This window comes from Lytechinus variegatus, chromosome 16, assembly GCF_018143015.1.
Source record: "Lytechinus variegatus isolate NC3 chromosome 16, Lvar_3.0, whole genome shotgun sequence".
NCBI lineage: Eukaryota > Metazoa > Echinodermata > Echinoidea > Temnopleuroida > Toxopneustidae > Lytechinus > Lytechinus variegatus.
The window spans coordinates 7,422,033-7,442,736 of NC_054755.1; the positions used below are offsets into that span (position 1 = coordinate 7,422,033).

General features: G+C 36.9%; 1 protein-coding gene across 1 annotated transcript; it reads right to left on the reverse strand.

The window, feature by feature from the left end:
* Positions 1–1,668: 1,668 nt before the first annotated feature.
* Positions 1,669–20,246, reverse strand: LOC121430311 (organic cation transporter protein-like). The gene is made up of 11 exons (XM_041627589.1): positions 18,987–20,246; positions 13,119–13,259; positions 11,775–12,026; positions 8,876–9,106; positions 7,983–8,179; positions 7,156–7,485; positions 6,355–6,489; positions 4,761–4,846; positions 3,811–3,931; positions 3,284–3,356; positions 1,669–2,904 (listed from the first exon to the last, which is right to left on the reverse strand). Exons 2-11 carry the CDS (start codon positions 13,233–13,235, stop codon positions 2,701–2,703), a joined length of 1,746 nt encoding a protein of 581 aa, XP_041483523.1. The 5' UTR covers positions 13,236–13,259; positions 18,987–20,246; the 3' UTR covers positions 1,669–2,700.
* Positions 20,247–20,704: the final 458 nt, after the last annotated feature.

The window sequence follows — 20,704 nt, forward strand, 5'->3', positions numbered from 1 at the left end:
AACTATGGTAATAAAAATAACAGTAAAATACTCACCATGACATAGTGAAGGGATAATTTCAGGGTAATCACAGTTAAAAAAACAATGTGATAATTCCATCATTCAAAGGAAAATTAATAATAATTGTACAGATATTAAGTAATAGTAATAGACGACGATGATGATGAGTATGATGATGATGGTGGTGGTGGTGGTGATGGTGGTGATTATGATGATGATAATAATGATAGTAATAAAAAATTACGTATGTTATGTAAAATAATATAGATAATGATACCATTGACAATGACAAGGGTAATACTAAGAATGATAATGACAATGATTAAAGATAATTATACAGTAGGTCCTATACGTAAGAAAATATTACAAAAATTAGTGAGCAGTGAAAGAAAAAGAATCATGATAAATTACAGATGGAATTATATTAAATCTAGTCATCAATTTCACATAGGTTAGTTTTTTTCTACGTGTTCATATATTGATAAAATTTTATAAAATGTGAAATATTCGATGATTATCTCAAAATTCAATGGGGGTATATAAAAAGGGAGTTAACCTCGTCGTATTCTTGAAAAGTCAAGAATTTGTTTTATTATTATTACTAGTGTTTAGTGTTTACCTACACTAAAAAAATATTGGGTAAAATTTTACTACCACGAGGGTAATTATGTGTCCAACCAATTGGGGGCAGTATTTTACCCGATGCGGGAAGCATTTCGTCCAGTAAGGTTAAAAATAAGTAGTAATTACCCTCATGGGCAAGATTTTCATCACACTGAATAAATAAAAATGCCCCCCCCCCTCAATGCCAATGTTAGTTGAACACATAATTACCCTCATGGAGCACTTTACCCAGTACTTTTAGCAAGGAGATATCACCTCTAAGGTGATATCTCCTTATTTATAGAGTGTATTTTAAGACCCCATATGAGCGTACGAACCCTTTCGATCACCCAATAAAGAATAACTGTTTGATTAACTTCTTACTTTTCATATTTTAGCAGAAAATTCGTTCATAGGACATTTCACCTTCAAGAATAATATGATTGCTGTGCACTCCCTTTGGAGGGAACGTAAAAATGTATCCATCCTAGCTATTTAAATATAGCAATTGAGCATGCCGACGCTATTTTGGAATGTCAAAATGGGTGAAACTAAAATAGACAAAGAAACACAAATATACATATATACATGTAGAACGATAATGTTAAATAGCCTGTCAATAAAAAATACGTAATACTCCCCAGTAAAACACTTATCCTTGGAATTTGTGATTCGTAAAATTTACGAAAAATCCTTCAAGCAAGTTTAGAAATAGAAAAGCATGCCGTCTACAAAGGCATAGATATCCCCTTCTACTAGTTAAAACATAGACAACACTATTTATATACAACACAAAACTACATTCAAATACGTTTCAGAAATTCATAAAGAGAGGCATACGATATCCTTACTTTGTTTTGTTTGCTCTTTTTTTACATAATTGTCATTGTAATGTCTGTACATCTTGCAGTGCCATATGTCTAATATCATAACAATAACCTCCTTTTTATACATTTTTTTTCAAGTTACAAATACACAGAACTAAAAAAAAAATCAAACACAAACCATTATCAGGAGCACCACATTGGATGAAATTCAAGTTGAGTTGATTTTTTTTAAGTAGCGTAACAATGCTTTCTGAAACGGGCTCGAGGTTTTTTTTGAACCATACAAAATCAGTCAACAGCCTTACCCAAGCAGGACTTAACAATTTTCTCTGAACTCCAATTGAGTTTTACAAACATCATTGGGCAGAGGGGTTGAGTGGAACGGTTTGGAAATGTTGATTGGGGAGTGGGGGCTGAGTAGAAAGTGAGGGGGGGGGGCTGATCATGCATGTAAAATATCATTATGATGTTCATTTTACGTTTTTACTGACCAAATTTTTTAGTGATGCTCACGCAATCTCTCCACGTGGAGACCTTTTTCATTTTTGTTCTGCTTGCCGGTATTATCAATGAACCGTTGAACTGTCAGGCTAGGTTCCCACTGACGACGATCTATCAAGATCGATCAATATGTTTGCAGTGAAGTTGATTAAGCTCGACAAGAAAATCGGGGTCAATCTACTGCTATCGATATCACTCTACCTCGATCGACATTAAATTAGAAATTTAAATCTTAATTCATTTTCCCTCACTCGAACATTTTGGACATGTTCAGAATATTCGAGTAGGGAGCCAGAGCGCTGGGGAGAGAGCCAGATCAAGGTCGACCAAATAACCTGCCAAGCTGGACGGACAAGGCTGAAATTCCTTGATCGGGTTTGATGAAGCTGATTAGTTTGGCATTGGAGATATCGCAATGGGCTTTAGTTTTCCACTTCCATTCTTTCATATCGATCAAATATGGTAACATCACCCTAACTTATTGACAAGTCCGACAATATCGCTCCATGATCTAGTTATATGGACATGCCCAAATTGTTGAATAAGAGCCAGCATCGATTGACCCCAATGTTGGTCAACTGACTGTTTTGCAAGGGTTGAGCTGAAAGTCTGGTCATGGGAGTAGGAGTATAAGAGCAACCCTGTGGATTATATGGACGATGGAGAAAGGTAGAATGTGATCGCCGAATCCCGACTTGGACAAACGTAGAGGGCGTCTCTCGAACGAAGCTGAATGGAATAATCGGATAGACACAAGCCGGAACTTCACCTACGTCTCTACTGCCAAGTTCCTCTCGCCCGCTATATATTCTGTATTAGAGCGAATGGGTTTCGTCTTATGAAGCGTGTTACCATCATCAAGCGTTTCGGGTAGCGGACGGTTCAGGGTTTCGGGTAGGTAGAAAGCAATGCCACCACAAATGAACGACGTAACGCCAAAGATTAGGAGTGGAGCAGGTTTGTAGATATTGTTCTGTATAGAGAAAAAATATAAAGGGGGAATATGAACTTTATAACAAATTAAAACATTTTTTTCGTTAATTACTTTTTTTATCATCAGGAGTTTTGCCGTAGGCACTAAATGATGAGTAAAAAATCTTCTCTTAAACAAAGAGGAAATACCGGATATAGATAATCAAGGCCTCAAGACATTCTTAATTTCCATTGATAAATTAAAACTTGAAACTTTTATCATTCGAAAAAAACAGAAACAAGTGTGTATTCAACTGGCGCATTCTTTACATTGGAAACATAATGAATATAACTGATGAAAGTGAAATGAAAAGGGCTTAAGGTATACATGTACATGACTTGTATCTGTATCTATTTAACGAGTTCTGTGAGGTTCTTACGATAAAAATAACAAAAGGAGCAATGATACCACCGACGCGAGACCAAAATGAGCACAGACCGAATCCGACGTTTCTGGTGACGAAATAGAAACAAGATAATGATTGATTAACCGAACATGCTTCAAAGTAGATTATTTCATTTAACCTTAAGTAAAGTTATTTTTAAGTGAAAGTGAGCCCACGTTCATACAACATGAAGGTACAAATTGTGATTGGGAAAGAGATATCTTAAGATATTACACCACGCTGCGCCATTTTGCACAGTAAATTTCAACTCATCCGATCTACACTGGGAGATCTGTTTTGAAAGCTTGAAACCATGACGCAAATCACACATTAATGTTCCTATCATTTTATTTCTCTCTCATTTTATTCTTTTTGTCCTATTTTTTCTTCCACCTCCTCCCTCGTTTATCAATGATATTGAAATATGAGATGAATATTACCAACCTCTTCGTAGAGGGCAGCAAACGTAAAAATATTTACAGTCATGGTTTCTTTTACATGATTTATTGAACAAATCTTACCTAATTGACGTGGGGAAAATCTCGGTTCCGTAAACGAAGACTGTGCCGAAACTACAGGTTATGCCAAGTTTCCCAATCATGGCAAATGTAATTATAATTGGCTGTAAATTCGTTCCGTCATCTATCAATGAAACAAAAATCAGAATAAAAAAAAAGATATTATGTCGTATTGTTCTTGCTTATGAGCACAGTGGAAAACAGCAAACAACAATTAAAAACTAAGCAATAATATATTTGAATATTGATGAATTATTTCATAATGAACAATGAAAACTAAAAAAAAATAATGACACATTTGTACCCCCCTCCCATGAACAAGAATTCAAACAACGAAAATGAAAATAATTACGCTCTTTTGATTAATACAGAATAACGAAATTAAGGGGGGGGGGGACAAGTAAAATTAATGTAAAATGTTGCATTCAGCAAGATTTGTAAGCAGGCCTGTATAAGCTGTTATATTTCAAACAGGGATGCATGGGTAAAGCATTTTCAGTGCCGGCTAACTTTCACATGAAACGTAATATTTGAATTACCCTCCAAGCGCAAGCTGTGCACTTGAAGAGGCAAAACATACTTTTTCACGGCAAAATGATCTGATGATCTGATGATGCCTAATATTCATCACACTCTCACAATATCACCACAAGATGGCGTTTTTCTTCAGTGTCTCCATAATAGGGAACTTTCGCAAATACGACGCAGATGCTTTCTACATAGCCTTTGTCGAAAATAGGTAAATCGGAACACCATTGTCGTCCTGGACTCTGGACGAACTACATGATTTGTAATTTTTCGTCCGGTCCGAATCTTAGGACGATTAGCTGTTCCGATCCACCAACTTTAGATTAATTCCTCTCAGCTGTCCATTGTGATTTTACTATTATTTTCAAAGGAATTGATGCGTTGTAGAAAGCGTCTGTGTAGTTATTGCGAAAAGTCCGTACTACCTGATTTCTCTGGAACGTAGGCTGTGATGACACAAGCGACAGCAGCTACCAAGTTTGCCACGATTAATGTCGATCGCCTTCCCCATCTACAAGGTAGAAATATGCATGTATGACAATTTATGATTGGCAAGAATTTAGTGTTGTAGGTTTCACGGTACAGAATGTATCTTTTTGGGGCAAGTGTTGGTCACAAACTCGACGTTTCGAAAAGTGTGTTCTTGTCTTCTTCTTCTCCTGAAGACGACAAGAACACACCTGTCGAAACGTCGAGTTTGGGTAGTCCTTTTCAGGACCAACACTTGCCCAAGACAGATACATTTTGTACCGTGAAACCTACTAGACTATTCTTCTTCGCCATGGAATCCTTCAGAAGTGGCAACAATTTCACGATAATTGAAGCATGTTTTTGATCACCACTGGTGTCAATCTGTGACGTCACACTATTTCAAAAGGTGGGGGTATGACACATTAGATCATCCCCCTAAACAAAAGGATCTCTGCTTGGATTTACGAAAGTGGAATTTACTTTACATCAGGATAATTTTTACAAAAAATAGAAATATAAAGATATTTTTGTCTGGAAAGCTCTTTATCGTTTGCAGATGTGAAGGTGCAGTATATTATGTTTGTTGTGTCGTGAAAAAATTCTTGAATTTGTTTAAAACATTCAATTCTATCATCAAACACAACGTATTCTGTATTTTTTTATTCACTTTTACCTATTCTGAAAAAATAACCATCGATTTCCTATAGTGTTAACTTCATGTTTTGTTATTGTTATAAACGAAAACCTATAACGAAACAAAAATATATTACTACCATTTTCTGAGCTTTAGGGGGATTCTGAATAACTGCTTACGCTTCTACATATTCGTGAATATCAGAACTTCTTCAATGAAGTCTAATCTTTTAATAATGTCTCATTCATGTCCTGACTAAATCCTAAAAACTTCATTCAAAATGACAGAATCATTTTTTTTCTCCCTTTTCTTTGTTACTAGAGAATTGAAATTGAACATTGTTTAGTTTACCACTATATTCATAACAATATCATATTCAATGTCAAGGAAGTCATTAACCTTTATGTTCTTCTTCATTTATTGCCTCTCTTCCTTATTAAAAAATATTTTATTATGTGTTCTAGTCTTTATCTCACTGTATTTTTTTTATTTTTGCTTGTTTGTTTTAAGCGATATAAATAAATTCAAAAGGTGTTTCAACCAATCAAGGTCCGAGGCTTATGTTGTCGCACCTTCGCATGTTCATTATGTACTTTCCTTATTGTATACTTAATAGTCTGTACATAATGACATATGTAATGTTATACCTTGTACTCATATTGTGACATTGTGAACATGCATGAATAATAAAAAAAATGAATAAAAAAAGACAGACAGACAAATAGATAGATAGATAGAAAGAAAGATTGGTAGATAGATAGATATATAGATGGATAGATAGATAGGAAGATAGATAGATAGATGGAAGGATGGATACATAGATAGATGATTGATAGATAGATACATAGATAGATTGATTGATAGATAGATAAACCACGAAGCCATCATGTAATTAGGAAGTGAAAATTACTTACTTGACAAGTGTTAATGTAATGAGGGCGTAGGCTGGTATCTCGACAAGACCAAGAAGGAAAAAGTTGAGGTATTTATCACCAGCCAGGACGCTGGTGTTCAGAAAGAATCCGTAGTATACCAGGCTACACATCAACCTATGAGGGGTTAGAGAGCAGCGAAAAAAAGAAAGGATGCGGGATTAGAAAAGCGAATTAGATGAAAAAATATATCCATATTTTATTGTTTGATATTGAAATCTAGAACAAAAGTACTCAGAAAATTCATTTTGCCCAATTGATCGTGGGCCCGGCAGCCACTGTGCAGCGCCACATCGACGTTGCTCTATCCCTTAAATCGTTGAACACCAAACAGGGTAGCAGCAACTCCCATCTTTTAACGTCTTTTGGTCTGACGCGGCCGGGGTTCGAACTCCCGACCTCCCAGTTGTGAGACAGACGCTCTACCAACAGAGCCAATCAACCAGTAGATATATAGGACGACCAAAAACGAATCTTTGATAAGCAAAAAAATAATAAAAAGGCAGCGTTGGATTGGTCTTTAAAAACTTTTAAGTCAGTGTCACAATATGCATCGTTTAGAAAAGAGAACTCGACATAAAAATTAATCCAAAATGAAAAAATGAAAATTTGAAAAGTTTTTGTAGACCTACTGAAAATAAAGTATGCTTACAAAAAGGAATAGGCCAACTGGATTTTTTTAAGATAGAGAGATTTAGCAAAGTTGAACATCCATAGTGACCCCCCCCCCCTTCAGCTTTGAAAGTAAAATATCAAATGGCAATCTACTCCAACTGCATTTACCATTGACAGAACATATTAATCGAATTCAACAACAGCCTCCTTTTCTTGAGTACACCGAAAAACGTCGTCAACGACTCGATCGATGAAGCCTTCTTCAATTGATCTTCCTTCTTATCGGCGTCCCCGGCACCTATCTCAGACTCTCCATTCGACATCCCTTCCGGCGACTTCTTCACGTACGTTTCCCTTGTCAATGCGATGTCGTCGTCGGAATCGGTTAAGCAGGGAACGGGGTCGACACCATTGAACCTCGCAATCTTCTTGACGACTTCCTGTGCCTCGCGGGAACGACCCCGCGATAGAAGCCATCGAATGGAATCGTGGATAAGCCTGATGAAAGCAGGAAGATAAATTAGAAGACGATTATTATCATTCTCATTTTCAAATTACGTATCAAGATTTAAAGTCATCTGAGTTTATTTTCAAACAAAGAAAAGTATATAAAAGGTGATGAATGTTACAATCAACCATTCAGTATCGCAATATTTTTTCAACCTTGTCTTCGGATGCAATAGTGGACAAGGAACCATTCGAACCAAGTTTCATTACAAAAATTTACTTCAAAGCAAAGTTTTATTTAAACTGAATATTTCTCGCGTTCGAAGTGTCTTGATCCAACAGTCTATTCATATCTGACCAGATTGTTTAATAAAGTTACGCCTTAATACATGTAGTCCCTGTAATATATAGCTGCAGTTCCACAATGGTGACCTATGGATCCTCTATTACTTTTTATTTGTGTAAGTGATATCAAAACATCCACTGATAATAATCGGATTTATTATCATCTTTTGATAACAATTTTGTTCTGTGCAAACAATCCTCACCAGAAATAGAAAATGCCTATGAAACATGGTACAGATATAGCGATCTGCATCCACCGCCAATCTTTCAAAAGCCATGCGATAGGGCCCAAGAGAGTGATGCCCAGCCCCCAAGAGATATTGTTGATACACGCCGCCACAGTCCGCTTCTTGGGCGTAAACATCTCGACGACAAGAACATACTCCACGATATTAATCCCCTGATCGAAGATATAAAAAAGGAGAAAATAAAAATGCGCCAAAATGAAGAGTCTTTCGATAATGCCAAATGTTTTTTATATATCATGTCAACAATCAATCATATTGTAGGCCATAAATTTCACATTTATGTGCATATAACATTTCAAGCATAGTTATATTGTAATCATTGTTATCATATTTCATTTGTTTTTGTTTATATTTATAATGTATGTTTGATTTGTATTTGCTTGTAATGTTGATAATGGAAATGGAAATAAAACTTCAACTTGAACTTGAACAAGCAATTTCACGACAATAGAGCAGAGGGAACTGTAAAGGGGATAAGGAACAATAAAGATAACGGACAAACTAACCAATTTTGATAAATGGCAATTTGTAAATGAAAGTTCAAAAGAAGCAGCAAATCGGATTTTTCCCACACTGAAAATAAGATAAGAATAATCCGCTCAATGATAGGAAGATTTGTTTCGTCTGAACCTTTATACCAGCATATCCGAAGTCTTTTAGACTTCTAATCTGCATTATCTCACTATAATGATTTTGATTTGATATCACTTTATTGAAATCACAATAAGGGAAGAAATTTACAAAGTCAGTACAAAACATAATAAAAATTAAGATAGGCCCAGGTCATGACGCATAACTGTCGATGCAGGGCAGTAGTAATAGTAATAAATAATTACTAGAAAACTTACATTTTCAAACATACCCACGAGAAACCAGATGGAAACGAAAGCATAATAGTTGTACATAAACGCGAGGACCAGTCCACATATCCCTTCCCCGATGAGAGATATAATGAAGACGTTCTTTCGTCCAAATATATCCGAAAGCTGCCCCGCCCCGAAGGCTCCAACCATCACCCCTGCGAAATAAATGGACTGTGCTGTTGACACCCAAATGTCCTTATCGCATACAAGGTCCATCTGTATGAGAAAGTATTTAAACATAACATTATAGTTTTGTCTTAAATGCCATAAATACATTTGAAAACGATGGCTGATTCTTTGAAAAACTAACATAATCCTAAAAAATTCACTGTGCTACTACGTTGATTATTTTTTTCATTTCAAGGTGACAAGGCCGGCAGAACAGCAAAGTTTACACAGTAAAAAAAAAATATACAACGATGTTTACTATATGAACCTTACAATAATTGTTTAAACAGTTAAACACAAGTGTTTAAATATTAAGCAACAAAGTTTAATTTTCAATATCTAATGTTCAATGAATTAAACTTGATTGTTTAAACGGTTCAACAAATACTGTAAGGTTCATATAGTAAACAGAGTTGTATAAAATCTTAACCCCACCCCCACGCCCAACCCCCCCCCCAGAAAAAAAAACGCGTTTAAAGGGGTGGTTTTTATTCAGATTTGGACGCGGGCCGCGCGTGCACTCGTTAAGAGTATAAAACCTAGGTGGTTTTGAAAGACTGGTCAATGGTAAATCGCGGGGTCATACGTATTTAAGGTATTTTTTTCAAAGCTTTTTTAAGACTAGACAAACGTGTTTAGGGTATGTTTTTCCCTGGGGTCATATTCTGGCGACAACTTGTTTAGGGGCCAAAATGCGTAAATAAAGCCCGCGAAAAACTTACTTAGGGTTTTTTTTTTGCACGACGAAATAAAACTCGTTTAGGGGGTTTCAGGAAATAATTGGTCAAGCATGCGTACAGCAATACATTTGACTGCCCCCCCCCCCCGTACATAGATATGACAACAAATACCACCGCATTTTTTCCAGTATGAAACCAAATCCTATGCTTTAATACTCGTCGAAGTCTATGAAAAATAACTACTTGATTCAAAGGAGAAGATTTAAACACCCTGTTAAAGAAGAAAAATGTTAAATGACTTCCAGGATGAGGATTTACTCAAGCATGAAATAAACTGCCATACCTCTCAACCGTATATTCTTGCATGTCTTTCTCTATCATTTATTTTGTTTTACCAGGTCAAACTTTGATAGTATTGTCGGAAAATAGTAATACTTCTAGATTATTATTTTGGGAGACCAAATTACTATATTATTATTATTATCATTATTATCAGTATTATAGGTTTTCCCGTCCAATTTCATCAGGGTTGCATTTAAATTAATGAAAGGACTTTCAAATTCGAAATATTTTGTCAACCCTCTGCACACATGGTTCATTTTCATTTATTCATCATTTGATTCCGTTCTATATCATTCCTTTGAATTTGGTAGAAATTCAATTTAGGGAGAAATTCGTTCAAATTAATGGCCCAAAGTCGTCATTTAATTTCGCAACGACGAACTGATCGTTTAATTTCACCCAAAATACCATTTTCAATTTCATTAATCGGCACACATATTTGCACTTTAAACGTCCAAATTCAGATAACATGTTTCTGTGTTCATTTTTCTTCTATAACGTTATACAATTTTTTTCTCCAAACTTTACCCTACTTTTTTTTCTAATCTTTCAGTTAGAATAATTTTATTCCATTATTTTTGATAAAGACGTAATTCATGTAACACTTATAGGATATAGGATATGGTTGTGAACGGTTATTCTTTTAGTGATTAATGAGTGGGTGCAGGGGCGGATCAAGGATTTCCAAAAAAGGGGCCATTTTCCCTAGGAATTTGACGAGCAAAACCGAAGGTTTTTAACCAAAGAATAAGGGACGGTCCACGATTTTTTTTTAATTGTGGCTCTCAAAGGGGGGGGGGGCACGGACACGAGCCGGGTGTGCCACTCCCCCCCTGGATCCGCCAGTGAGTGGGTGGATGACATATGTCAATGGTAGGTATTTTTTTCATCATCTTTTTCTTTTTTTATTTCACATAATTGTAAATTATATCGTTGTGGGGAAGTGATGGTATTGACCACGTTCTATAGTTGAATGAAAGTGGAAAAACGAGTTGTTGTTCCGATGATGGTTTTTCAGATGGATGATACATTTCAGTATAATGATAAACATCCAATTAAGAAGTAAAACCCATTTCCATAATCATTCAAATGAAGTAAAAAAAAAATAAAAACGAAAACACTGTCCATATCCTATAAGTGATCGCATATTAATGATTTTGAATTCCTAAACCTTCGCAAGGAGGGTACCGTTGCGAATTTGAAAACATCTCTTCGGCTATTTGAATTTGCTTGATCTTTATACTTGTTTAAATGAAATAACCATGAAATCGCGTGCCAATATGATTAAATCAAATAAAGTATTTGGGTATTTAAATGTTTATCTCATAGGTCATTCGAATTAGTTGCAAATTGAACTATTACATCATTAAATCGGTTGAAATTTTGACGAAATTGGACGGGAAAACCTATATTATAATATAACTAAAAAATAATGATAATAATTATTATCATTATCATCATCATTATTATTATTATATCTAATTAATCTATTTTGAATTGCAATTTTATAAACATGGATTATCGATATAAGTGTTAGAACTTCAATTTTATGTAATCATTATTAGGGCCATAATCATGAGCAATAGCATCGGTATTTGTTGTTGATATATCAGGGATAATATGTAATACGAAGGTTGATTAGATTGCGGTAGTAATGGCTCTGCCTCTGTCATTGACATCCTTAAAAAATATACCTCCATCAATGCTGTCGACTCCTCTGGGTACACTGTGTAGTAGTCCCAGCCATACTGACATCCAACTATTTCTGTTTCGTTCGTGATCATCTCTCCCTCCATGATGTCATACATCAAGCATTTCTCGTAGCTCTCCACGCCAAATGTTACAGCGCCCTCATCGGTCCTGTTCTGTAACACTAGGGATTCGTTGGGGAAAGTCCCTGGGGCAGGGGTGCAGTGGTAGTACTCCTGTTCGGCCATGGTAAAGCTCTGCGGTCGAAAAAAAAGTAGAATGGTGGGTTTTTTGGGTGCCAGTGAAAGGCAAGGGAACGGATTCTGAAGTCGGGTTTCATCAATACTCTGATCTAAAGTTGCGGTTTAACTATGGATAGCAAATTATGACGTAAATCTCTCGCAGTAGGGGCTGAAGAGGTAAGTTCGTTTGACTCTCAAATCATTCTTAACTGACTGGGAAGGATGAATAAGATAGTTGTTTTCACCATGAACATGATGAAAGTAATAGGAAAGAGCACAATAAAGATAACAAACCACCACCATCACTACCATCATCAATCACCGCCACCACAACTCCCACTATCACCTTACAATTACAAGCATCACCACCACCATCACCACTACATTCGCCGAAACCGTCACCACAATCTCTCCCATCACTATTATAATCACCACCCCAACCATCCCACTAACCCTGCCATACAACAACTACACTCACCACCATCACCATCATCCCCACCCAGTCGACTAGTCACCACTACCCATCACCACCACCACCACCACCACCACAATCATCCCCACCACCATCATCCCCACCACCACCATCACCCCCACCACCATCATCCAACCACCATCCCGACCACCACCATCACCCCCACCACAATCACCCGACCACCATCACCACCATCATCCCCACCACCATCACCACCACCACCATCATCCCCACCACCATCATCATCCCAACCACCATCACCACTACCACCATCATCCCCACCACCATCACCACTACCACCATCATCCCCACCACCATCACCACCATCATCATCATCACCATCATCCCCACCACCACCATCACCCCCACCATCATCACCCCACCGCCACCATCACCCCACCATCACCACTACCACCATCATCCCCACCACCATCACCACCATCATCATCATCCCCATCACCATCATCCCCACCACCACCATCACCCCCACCATCATCACCCCACCGCCACCATCACCCCACCACCATCACCACCACCATCATTCCCACCACATCATCATCATTATCCCCAGCACCATCACCACCCCACCACCAACCGCACCAGCATCGACATCACCACCATCTATCAGCACGTACCAATGAAGAGATCTGCCAAGCAGGGAACCAAGTTCCAGCTATCGTGATGAGGATGAATGCCATGGTCTGGTATTTGCCCCAGTCTTTGAGCTCGTGCAAAACTTCATCCAACTCCATCTTGATAAAAAATATGCTAAATACCTGAAAAAAGAGAAAGAACGAATAAAGAAAAAGATAATATGAAAGACAAAAAAAAATCGGGTACTGTTGAAGACCGGTCCAGTCTCAGACGTTAATAAAATCGTATGTGATTGACACCTTCTAAAAACATACACACCCTCACCCTCACACACACACGCACGCGCACGCATACACAATGCTAGTCATGATTTCTTAAAGGATGCAATATTCATTTTTTAAAAATCTTATCATTTTTCACTACAGGATCAGTTAACAATTTAGTCGTGGTTTGCATATTACCCGGTTTCATTTTGATTCTATTTTTGTTTTTTCGATTATAATCGAGTCAATTTTCAGTCAGACACATGTAGATGGTGGTGGGGTGGGTACTGTGGGGGGGTATCATGAAGTAGTTCATACTTACAAGATTCAACAAACAATACATACCAGTATAATTGTAGACTAAAGACAAATATTATATTGTTCGAGAATTAATCAGACAGTTCGAAATAATGGGGATAATCATGTTCATGATATTGCTTCCAAATTGAAATCGAATTCAAGGAAATGCTCTCGATCAGACTAACAATGAACCAAATGTGGTTTATTCTTAATTTCCTACACGCATATTTCACAATTATGTGAATAATGATAATAATTAACACTCTGATGAAGTGATCGATTCATAAGTGGTACATTAGCATGACAAGTGTTGCTCAGATATTCAATACTATCAATTATTACTCGATCATTATCAAATGCAATTATTACATCCAAATCATTTCAAGAACGTATAGGTTATACCATTGGGAAATGACATTTTCTTTTAGGTAAAATGACAACTCTGTAGATTGAGTCAGGCAAGTTTTTGACCTCTAAAAATAATTATAAGCCCCCCCCCCGTTCCACTAGAAAATAAATTTTGCTCATCATTATTACCTATGCAGTTAATTGAAAATAAATGCTGGTAACACAATAAAACCTTCATCAACGTACGCGCAATCTTGTCTGAGGTTATTACGGCGCAGTAAAATATTGGGGTGTTTTCATATTGCAGCTAATATTCAGAAGTCCAAAGCTCGCCGACAAGGTCAAGAAAACAACAATCTGCACTGATCTTCCGAAAATATGATGGTAATGTAATGAAATATAGATATTTACAAAGAAATTTCGCTTTATGATCTTAAAACAAAGTACAGCAAAGAGTTAGTGTGATTAGACAGGGATGAAAAGAACGGATTTTGTCTTTATGCACATATTTCTCATTCAATTATGACAGGTATTATTTGTATATGTCTTTTCTATTTTGACAATTAGAATAAGTGAGTCTATAGTCAGCCTGAAATTACGTTAAATAAAAAATATCGCAAATTTCCTTCCTGTAGATAAAGGATGACATAATTCTAGCAAAAAAAAATCCTAAAGTGGATTAGATAAAATCACAAATATCCATGGGGGTACAGATATTTAAATTTGACAAAACTTCTAGTTAGAAATCCCAACGATTCTGTTTAACAAAAAGGCAAGAATTAACATGAAAAATAATGTTAAGAATGCACATCTTTTATGAAAAATAATGTTAAAAATGCATATCTTTTATGAAAAATATTATATTACATGTATGTATTTCATCAGAAGTCTTTATGGTATGATTCTACGATTTGAATTATATTGGTTTTTTTTAATCCGCTTCGTCTTTAGAAAAAGCCGATTCCCGTTTGACCTATAAGAAATAACCAAATGCAACTTTGATTACATAAGTCATCTTGAACTGTATTTTTTTTTTGAAATTTTAAACAACTTTACTGTGGAAGAAACAGGTGATAATTAGCCTAAGATATCAATCAACACCTTTGTATGTCCTCTGTTCCTTGACTGTGCACAAAGAATTATACAGCTTTCTGGTCATCGGTCTTTATAGCAATGACGGTTTTACCGCCTTTAACATTGGTATCATAAAAAAATTATCATTACTAGGCCCTGTCTTACAAAGAATTACGATTGATCCGATCATTCTCAAGTACTGGAAATCCATCAATGCCATATTTTTTTCTCTAGGAAATTTGCATAATGTCCTTTAAAAATAAAGAGAATGCATGAGAGAAGCTACCAGAACCCAAACCTGTTAACACGTTGTGGATACGATAAAAACAGTTATACCAATATTTTTTTATGTATATGGTGATTTTGAAAAAAAAAATGATTGTTTTCAATCTTTTTAGTTGTAACATAAATCTATAAAGGTTATATATGTCTTTTTCTAAGGTAATTTACAATGTTTCATTTTCCGATGTTTAAACTTATGTTTTTATCTTGCTGCTACTTAATTGTAATTATATTTTGGGGATTCAAACTTGTACGGGGTTTTCAAGCCTTTTTTTGTAGGCATATCCCTTGACATGTTTTACTTTGTATGTTTTATTTGTCTAAATAAATACAAATGCAAATAATACAAATATACTTCATTGGCGTGCTTGTAAATTGATAATTTCAGTGCTTGTGCTGATCGCAATTATACCAATAAATAAAAAAAAATATATAACAGTAAATTATCTAAAACTGAGAAAGAGAGCAAAACATACAACAATGTGAATGAGGAATATTCTTAAAAGGATGCCATGATAGAATCCTACGCTCCAATATTTTACATTTTCATAAAAACAGAAAACAACATTATAGGGGTTCAAACTCTACGAGCGTCGGTTTTATTGATGTATACTAATACAACTGATAACTGTAAATAATGTGGATAGACTTTTTTTTAAAGAGATATAACTTGACTGGACATTTTTGCAAAATCATCATTCAAACGCTTCTTATCACTGCACACAAAGAATATGAATATCACTTTAATGTTTTATATTTAATGAAATGTAATCCTCAATTCTTCAGGTAGCAGAACAAAACTTTGAATATTGGTTACTTCGTTATTTCTTTTTCATTAAATTCTTCAAATTTCGTTCACAATGTCTAAACCCTCATTTCTGCTGTTGCTTCAATTGAAATAAAATAGACGTTTATACGGGGCGGATTCCTTCTTACGGTGTCTCAGTTATGCCCCTCGGTGATATTAGTCTTGCGCAAATATTTAATAACGAAGCAGTGAGTTTGACATAGAGAGCTAATAGAGGCAACATGATCTGGATAATAGCTGAGGTATTTACCTTCTTTTTGATGGATTGAAGTTCGTATTAATGAAGGCTACTTCAGAATATAGAGCGATACAGGGAGCAAAGCAAATACGAAGCTCATTTTCGTTCTTGAATAAACAACACAACTTTCGGAACAGACAGAGTATCTCGAAAGCTTACCTAACTATTGGTCCTTAAATATGACATTTAATAATCTTGGAAAATACCTTATATAAGTAATCATCATGACAAGTATAGACAGTTTTATTTTGGTAATATACCAGTAAATGAATTAGAATAATATAAAGTAAACATATAATAAAGATAAAACATCTGCAACATGGAACGTACATATGGCTTAAAAACCAAGAAAACTATTCAAATGTGGAAGAGGCAGATAAAAAAACATATTTCTTCGAGAAATAATAGCTATGGTCATTTGGTATACCAATATTAGCTACATCAGCTCTTATGACCTCTATTCCCAGCGGGCCTATACATTAAAATTACCCTCAATTGAGCACCTCTCAAGATCGCAGAATGTCCTTTATTCTCCCTTTTTTCCTTAAGTCTTGAACCCATGCCATTTGGTTCATGATGTGGACACTCTCCCCTGAACCACAATGCCCAGTTGCTTGACCTAATAATAACAACAACAATAACGTCATGTTTACCCAGGCAGGCCTCGTAGCCAGGGTGGGGAGTCCCTGGGTTCCACGAAACCCCGCAAAAAAAGCAGGAAAAAGAGGGGAAAGGAAAAAGAAGGAAAAGGTGGCAGAGAAGAGGATGAAAAAGAAGCGCATACCCAACGAAGATAAAGATAGACCAATCGCTGCATTTGAAAGCCACCAAGCTGACTATCTTGAGTTAGCCGATGCACATCAAATACAAAGGATCAACAGCCAGATCCATCGTAGCAACTTATCTCAGAACTGGCGGACGGCATAAGCTGGCGAGGGGAGGCGCAAAAATCTTAAGATCGATGAAGACATGAGAGCTCACCACCTTCAGGCCATTATTGATCTTAATCCGCTGGCCACTCTAGATCAGGTGAAAAGAGACCTGGAAGCGACTTTGCCCAACAAGCCAACAGTTTTCCATTTCAACTATATCCAGGACTCTAGATGGAATGTTCATCAGCCTATACCTCGCTGAGGATGTCCTGGACTAATGGAAGGAATTCACCAGTAGCGCTCGAACGTCGAATGGAGTATATGCGCAATGTTTTCTCGCCGAAGGAGTTATCGCCCTTACAGTCTTTATTGACGAGGCCGGCTACAACATTTGGAGCCGTCGTTCTTTTGGAAGGGCACAACGAGGTCAGCCTGTTTGGAGAGTTGACCATGGTCAACGAGCCAAAAGGTGCAACGTCACTTTTGCCGTTTCTGGGAAGGTAGGCTTGTTGCACCACATGGTCTCTACCGAGACGATCACCAGAAATAGTTTCAAGGAATTCCTTGCGGAGACGGCACGACAGTCCTCCATTCGATTCCCGCAAGGAGAACCAATCGTCTTGATATACGACAATGCTAGGCCATTATGTAAGAGCACAGCTTCAACCTAATTTTCAGCAAGATATTCAGCTGAAGCCTTTGCCGCCATACTCACCATTCCTAAATTCATGTGAGAATGCTAATTCTGCCTTACAGTCTTCTGTCAAGAGGTATTTGACACGCCCTGAGATGCAACAGCCTATAGGAGACCGAAAGGCTGCTCAACAGACATGGCTAACTATGAAGGCGTGGCGTGTCGACATCGTTGTCATATGGCCAGGAGAAACATCGACGCCATCACTCAGGAGAAGTGTATGGGTTGGTATCGTAGAATGCAGGCATACCGCCCACGACGTCTTGACCGACAGCAGATATGATGGCTAAAGACTCAATTTCAGAGACCCTCGTCCCAAGCTCCATTCAAATTATGTAACCCTTCCTTCCCCCGTGACCCACAATGAAATTATGATGAATGTAATTAAGATGAATCGCAAATAGATAGATGGTAGATCAAAAAATTTTTCCTTTAATTTTTAATGCTCATGGATTAAAAAAGATTAGGTAAATTCTTAAGTTGAGCATTATAATTGAAAACCGATCATTAATCGCCCATTGTATGACAAGAATTGAAAAAAAAGCTGAAGGGGGAAAAAGAAGAATATTCTCTACTATAGGTAAAGAGAGGATGAAAACAAAGAAAATGAGCACTGCAAAAACGCCTAAAGGCAAATTATAATGCACGTTGTGCTAAATTGATTGCTATAAACGTTATTAAATGATAAATTCATGCCGTCGTGATAACCGAAAACCGAAGGGCAAAGAAGGGCATTGCTCATTGATCAATAAGAAACTGCCATTCATTGTAATGAGAACTTCGTAAATTTTTAAGCAAGAAAAAGAATAAGAAGCAGGGATATACCCGAGTGCACGGAATCCGTCGAATTTGAAAGAAAGAAAAGTTAACATCTGTCAATGCTTACTCCCGATTTCGGCCGGGAAATCCCATATTTTCTTGTATGTAGCTATACAAAAAACACACACAAAATGCCCAGCACATGGTTGAACTTAATATTTATCTTAAAAAAAATATTGGCTTGCCCTTCATGAAATTTTAATGCACTTACGTAACACAATCCTTTGATGTTCGAATTCTTGTTTTCAGGTGGCAATGTGTTGGTACAGACCCAACCAGCAGTCTAGTTCTGACTCCTCCGCCTGGCAGTCGGAACTCAACGCGTACGTGAGGGCTATACAGGTGCTTGCGTCCCTCCCATCAGACGATCAGGAACACCAACAACCGGCAAAAGTGAAATGACAGACAATATCGGCAAGACAAATATAAAGAGCGAGGGCGTATCATATCGACTTAGAAGTCGATGGCATCGTTTCAACTTTCACTCTTACCCGCATATTCGTCCCAGTCGAAAATGATGAATTTTATTGTTCGGAAGGGAAACCTGGAGAATATCTAAGATGCTTCATAATTTTATTGGCAATTTAGGTCTGTTCACCATGAACACAAGGATATCAGGACCAGCAAAAGTTGAAAAGTTGAACAATTTAGCAACCATAGTCCTAATATCAGGCAAAAGTTGGCGCCAACATTTTCATGTGATAATTGAAAATCTAATTAAATCCAATTAATATTCAATTTATTGTCGCTTCACAGATTCCTCCTATATAGGTATACCTATTCATATAGGCCACCTAACAGCGATAATAACTTTAATTAACAACAACAGTTGATTAATCAGAACGTCTGAACGTCGTGCCAATTCACACATTGATCTCAAATAAGCACAAATGGAAATAAAAACCCAAACGGGATAGTCTTTAGAGCGTTGGTTCCATGATGACGGTGAGTGTTCGAATCCCCGCTCGGTCATTTATCTCCTCTTAGGGTGTCCGAGAGTAATATATCGTCTATAGTATCAGCCACGGCTGGTGAACGTCGACACGGCGTAAAATGTTTCCTATCTAGTTGGTTATGCCATCTTGGGGATGCGCAGCAGAAACCTGTCGTGCCGAGTTCTTAAACCGTAAGGGAAACATAAACAGAATTTCCACAATCGGCCTAAAAAAAGTAACTGCTAATAAAGATAAACCACACACAAGGAATCAAAATTGGAGAATATCCGAATCTTGGATATGAAACCTATGAGCCACCACTAAAAGTCCAAGTTCAAACTCACTCCATCTGGGTTAATTCTGACAGGATAGTACGATTTCCATTAAAACAACACATTCCCCGTGACCCACAGAAGTCAAGGCTTTTACTTCGCCGAATAACGAAAACGGCATGTCTTCATTAAAACAACCAGGTCAAGTTGGTCAACATACAGGCCTATGCACTCGTTGAATTGCTTTACGGCATCATGTATTACCAGTCCATGACAGGAGCAAGCGGTTTATTGGAATTAAACCGGGGTAAATATTGGCTCGTCCCCAAGACGAGGGGGTGTATTAGAATTCATCAGAATGTCAATCGGTGTTCAAAGGTTAACACACAACCAACAGAACCGTTTAGTCTTCACGTTTAATGAATCCTTCAAGAGTAATTATACTTCGAGCACGTCTGGAATTCTCATCGCCCAGGCAAGGATACTCCTGGGACAATACGGGAGTGTGGAACTTCAATTTGAAACACTTTCTGAAATAAAGCAAAAATGCTATTCTATACTATTCATTTCTTTAATTCTTTCTTCCTTCTATTTATTGTGACGAATTTTCCTGTAAATACTATAAGATATTCTTGCCAATTTCGTCGCTTTCGGCTTTCGGAAAGGGAACTTTTGACCACATTCTAACGATTGGTAACACTTTTTACAAAAAACTGTGACAA

Excerpts from the sequence above, each read along its gene's own strand:
- LOC121430311 (XM_041627589.1), bottom strand. The coding sequence starts at position 13,235 with ATGGAGTTGGATGAAGTTTTGCACGAGCTCAAAGACTGGGGCAAATAC. Across the intron at positions 9,107-11,774 it reads AGTCGACAGCATTGATGGAG|ATGGACCTTGTATGCGATAA; the intron begins GTATATTTTTTA and ends TTTCTCATACAG. Across the intron at positions 3,932-4,760 it reads CTACGTTCCAGAGAAATCAG|ATGACGGAACGAATTTACAG; the intron begins GTAGTACGGACT and ends TTTCATTGATAG.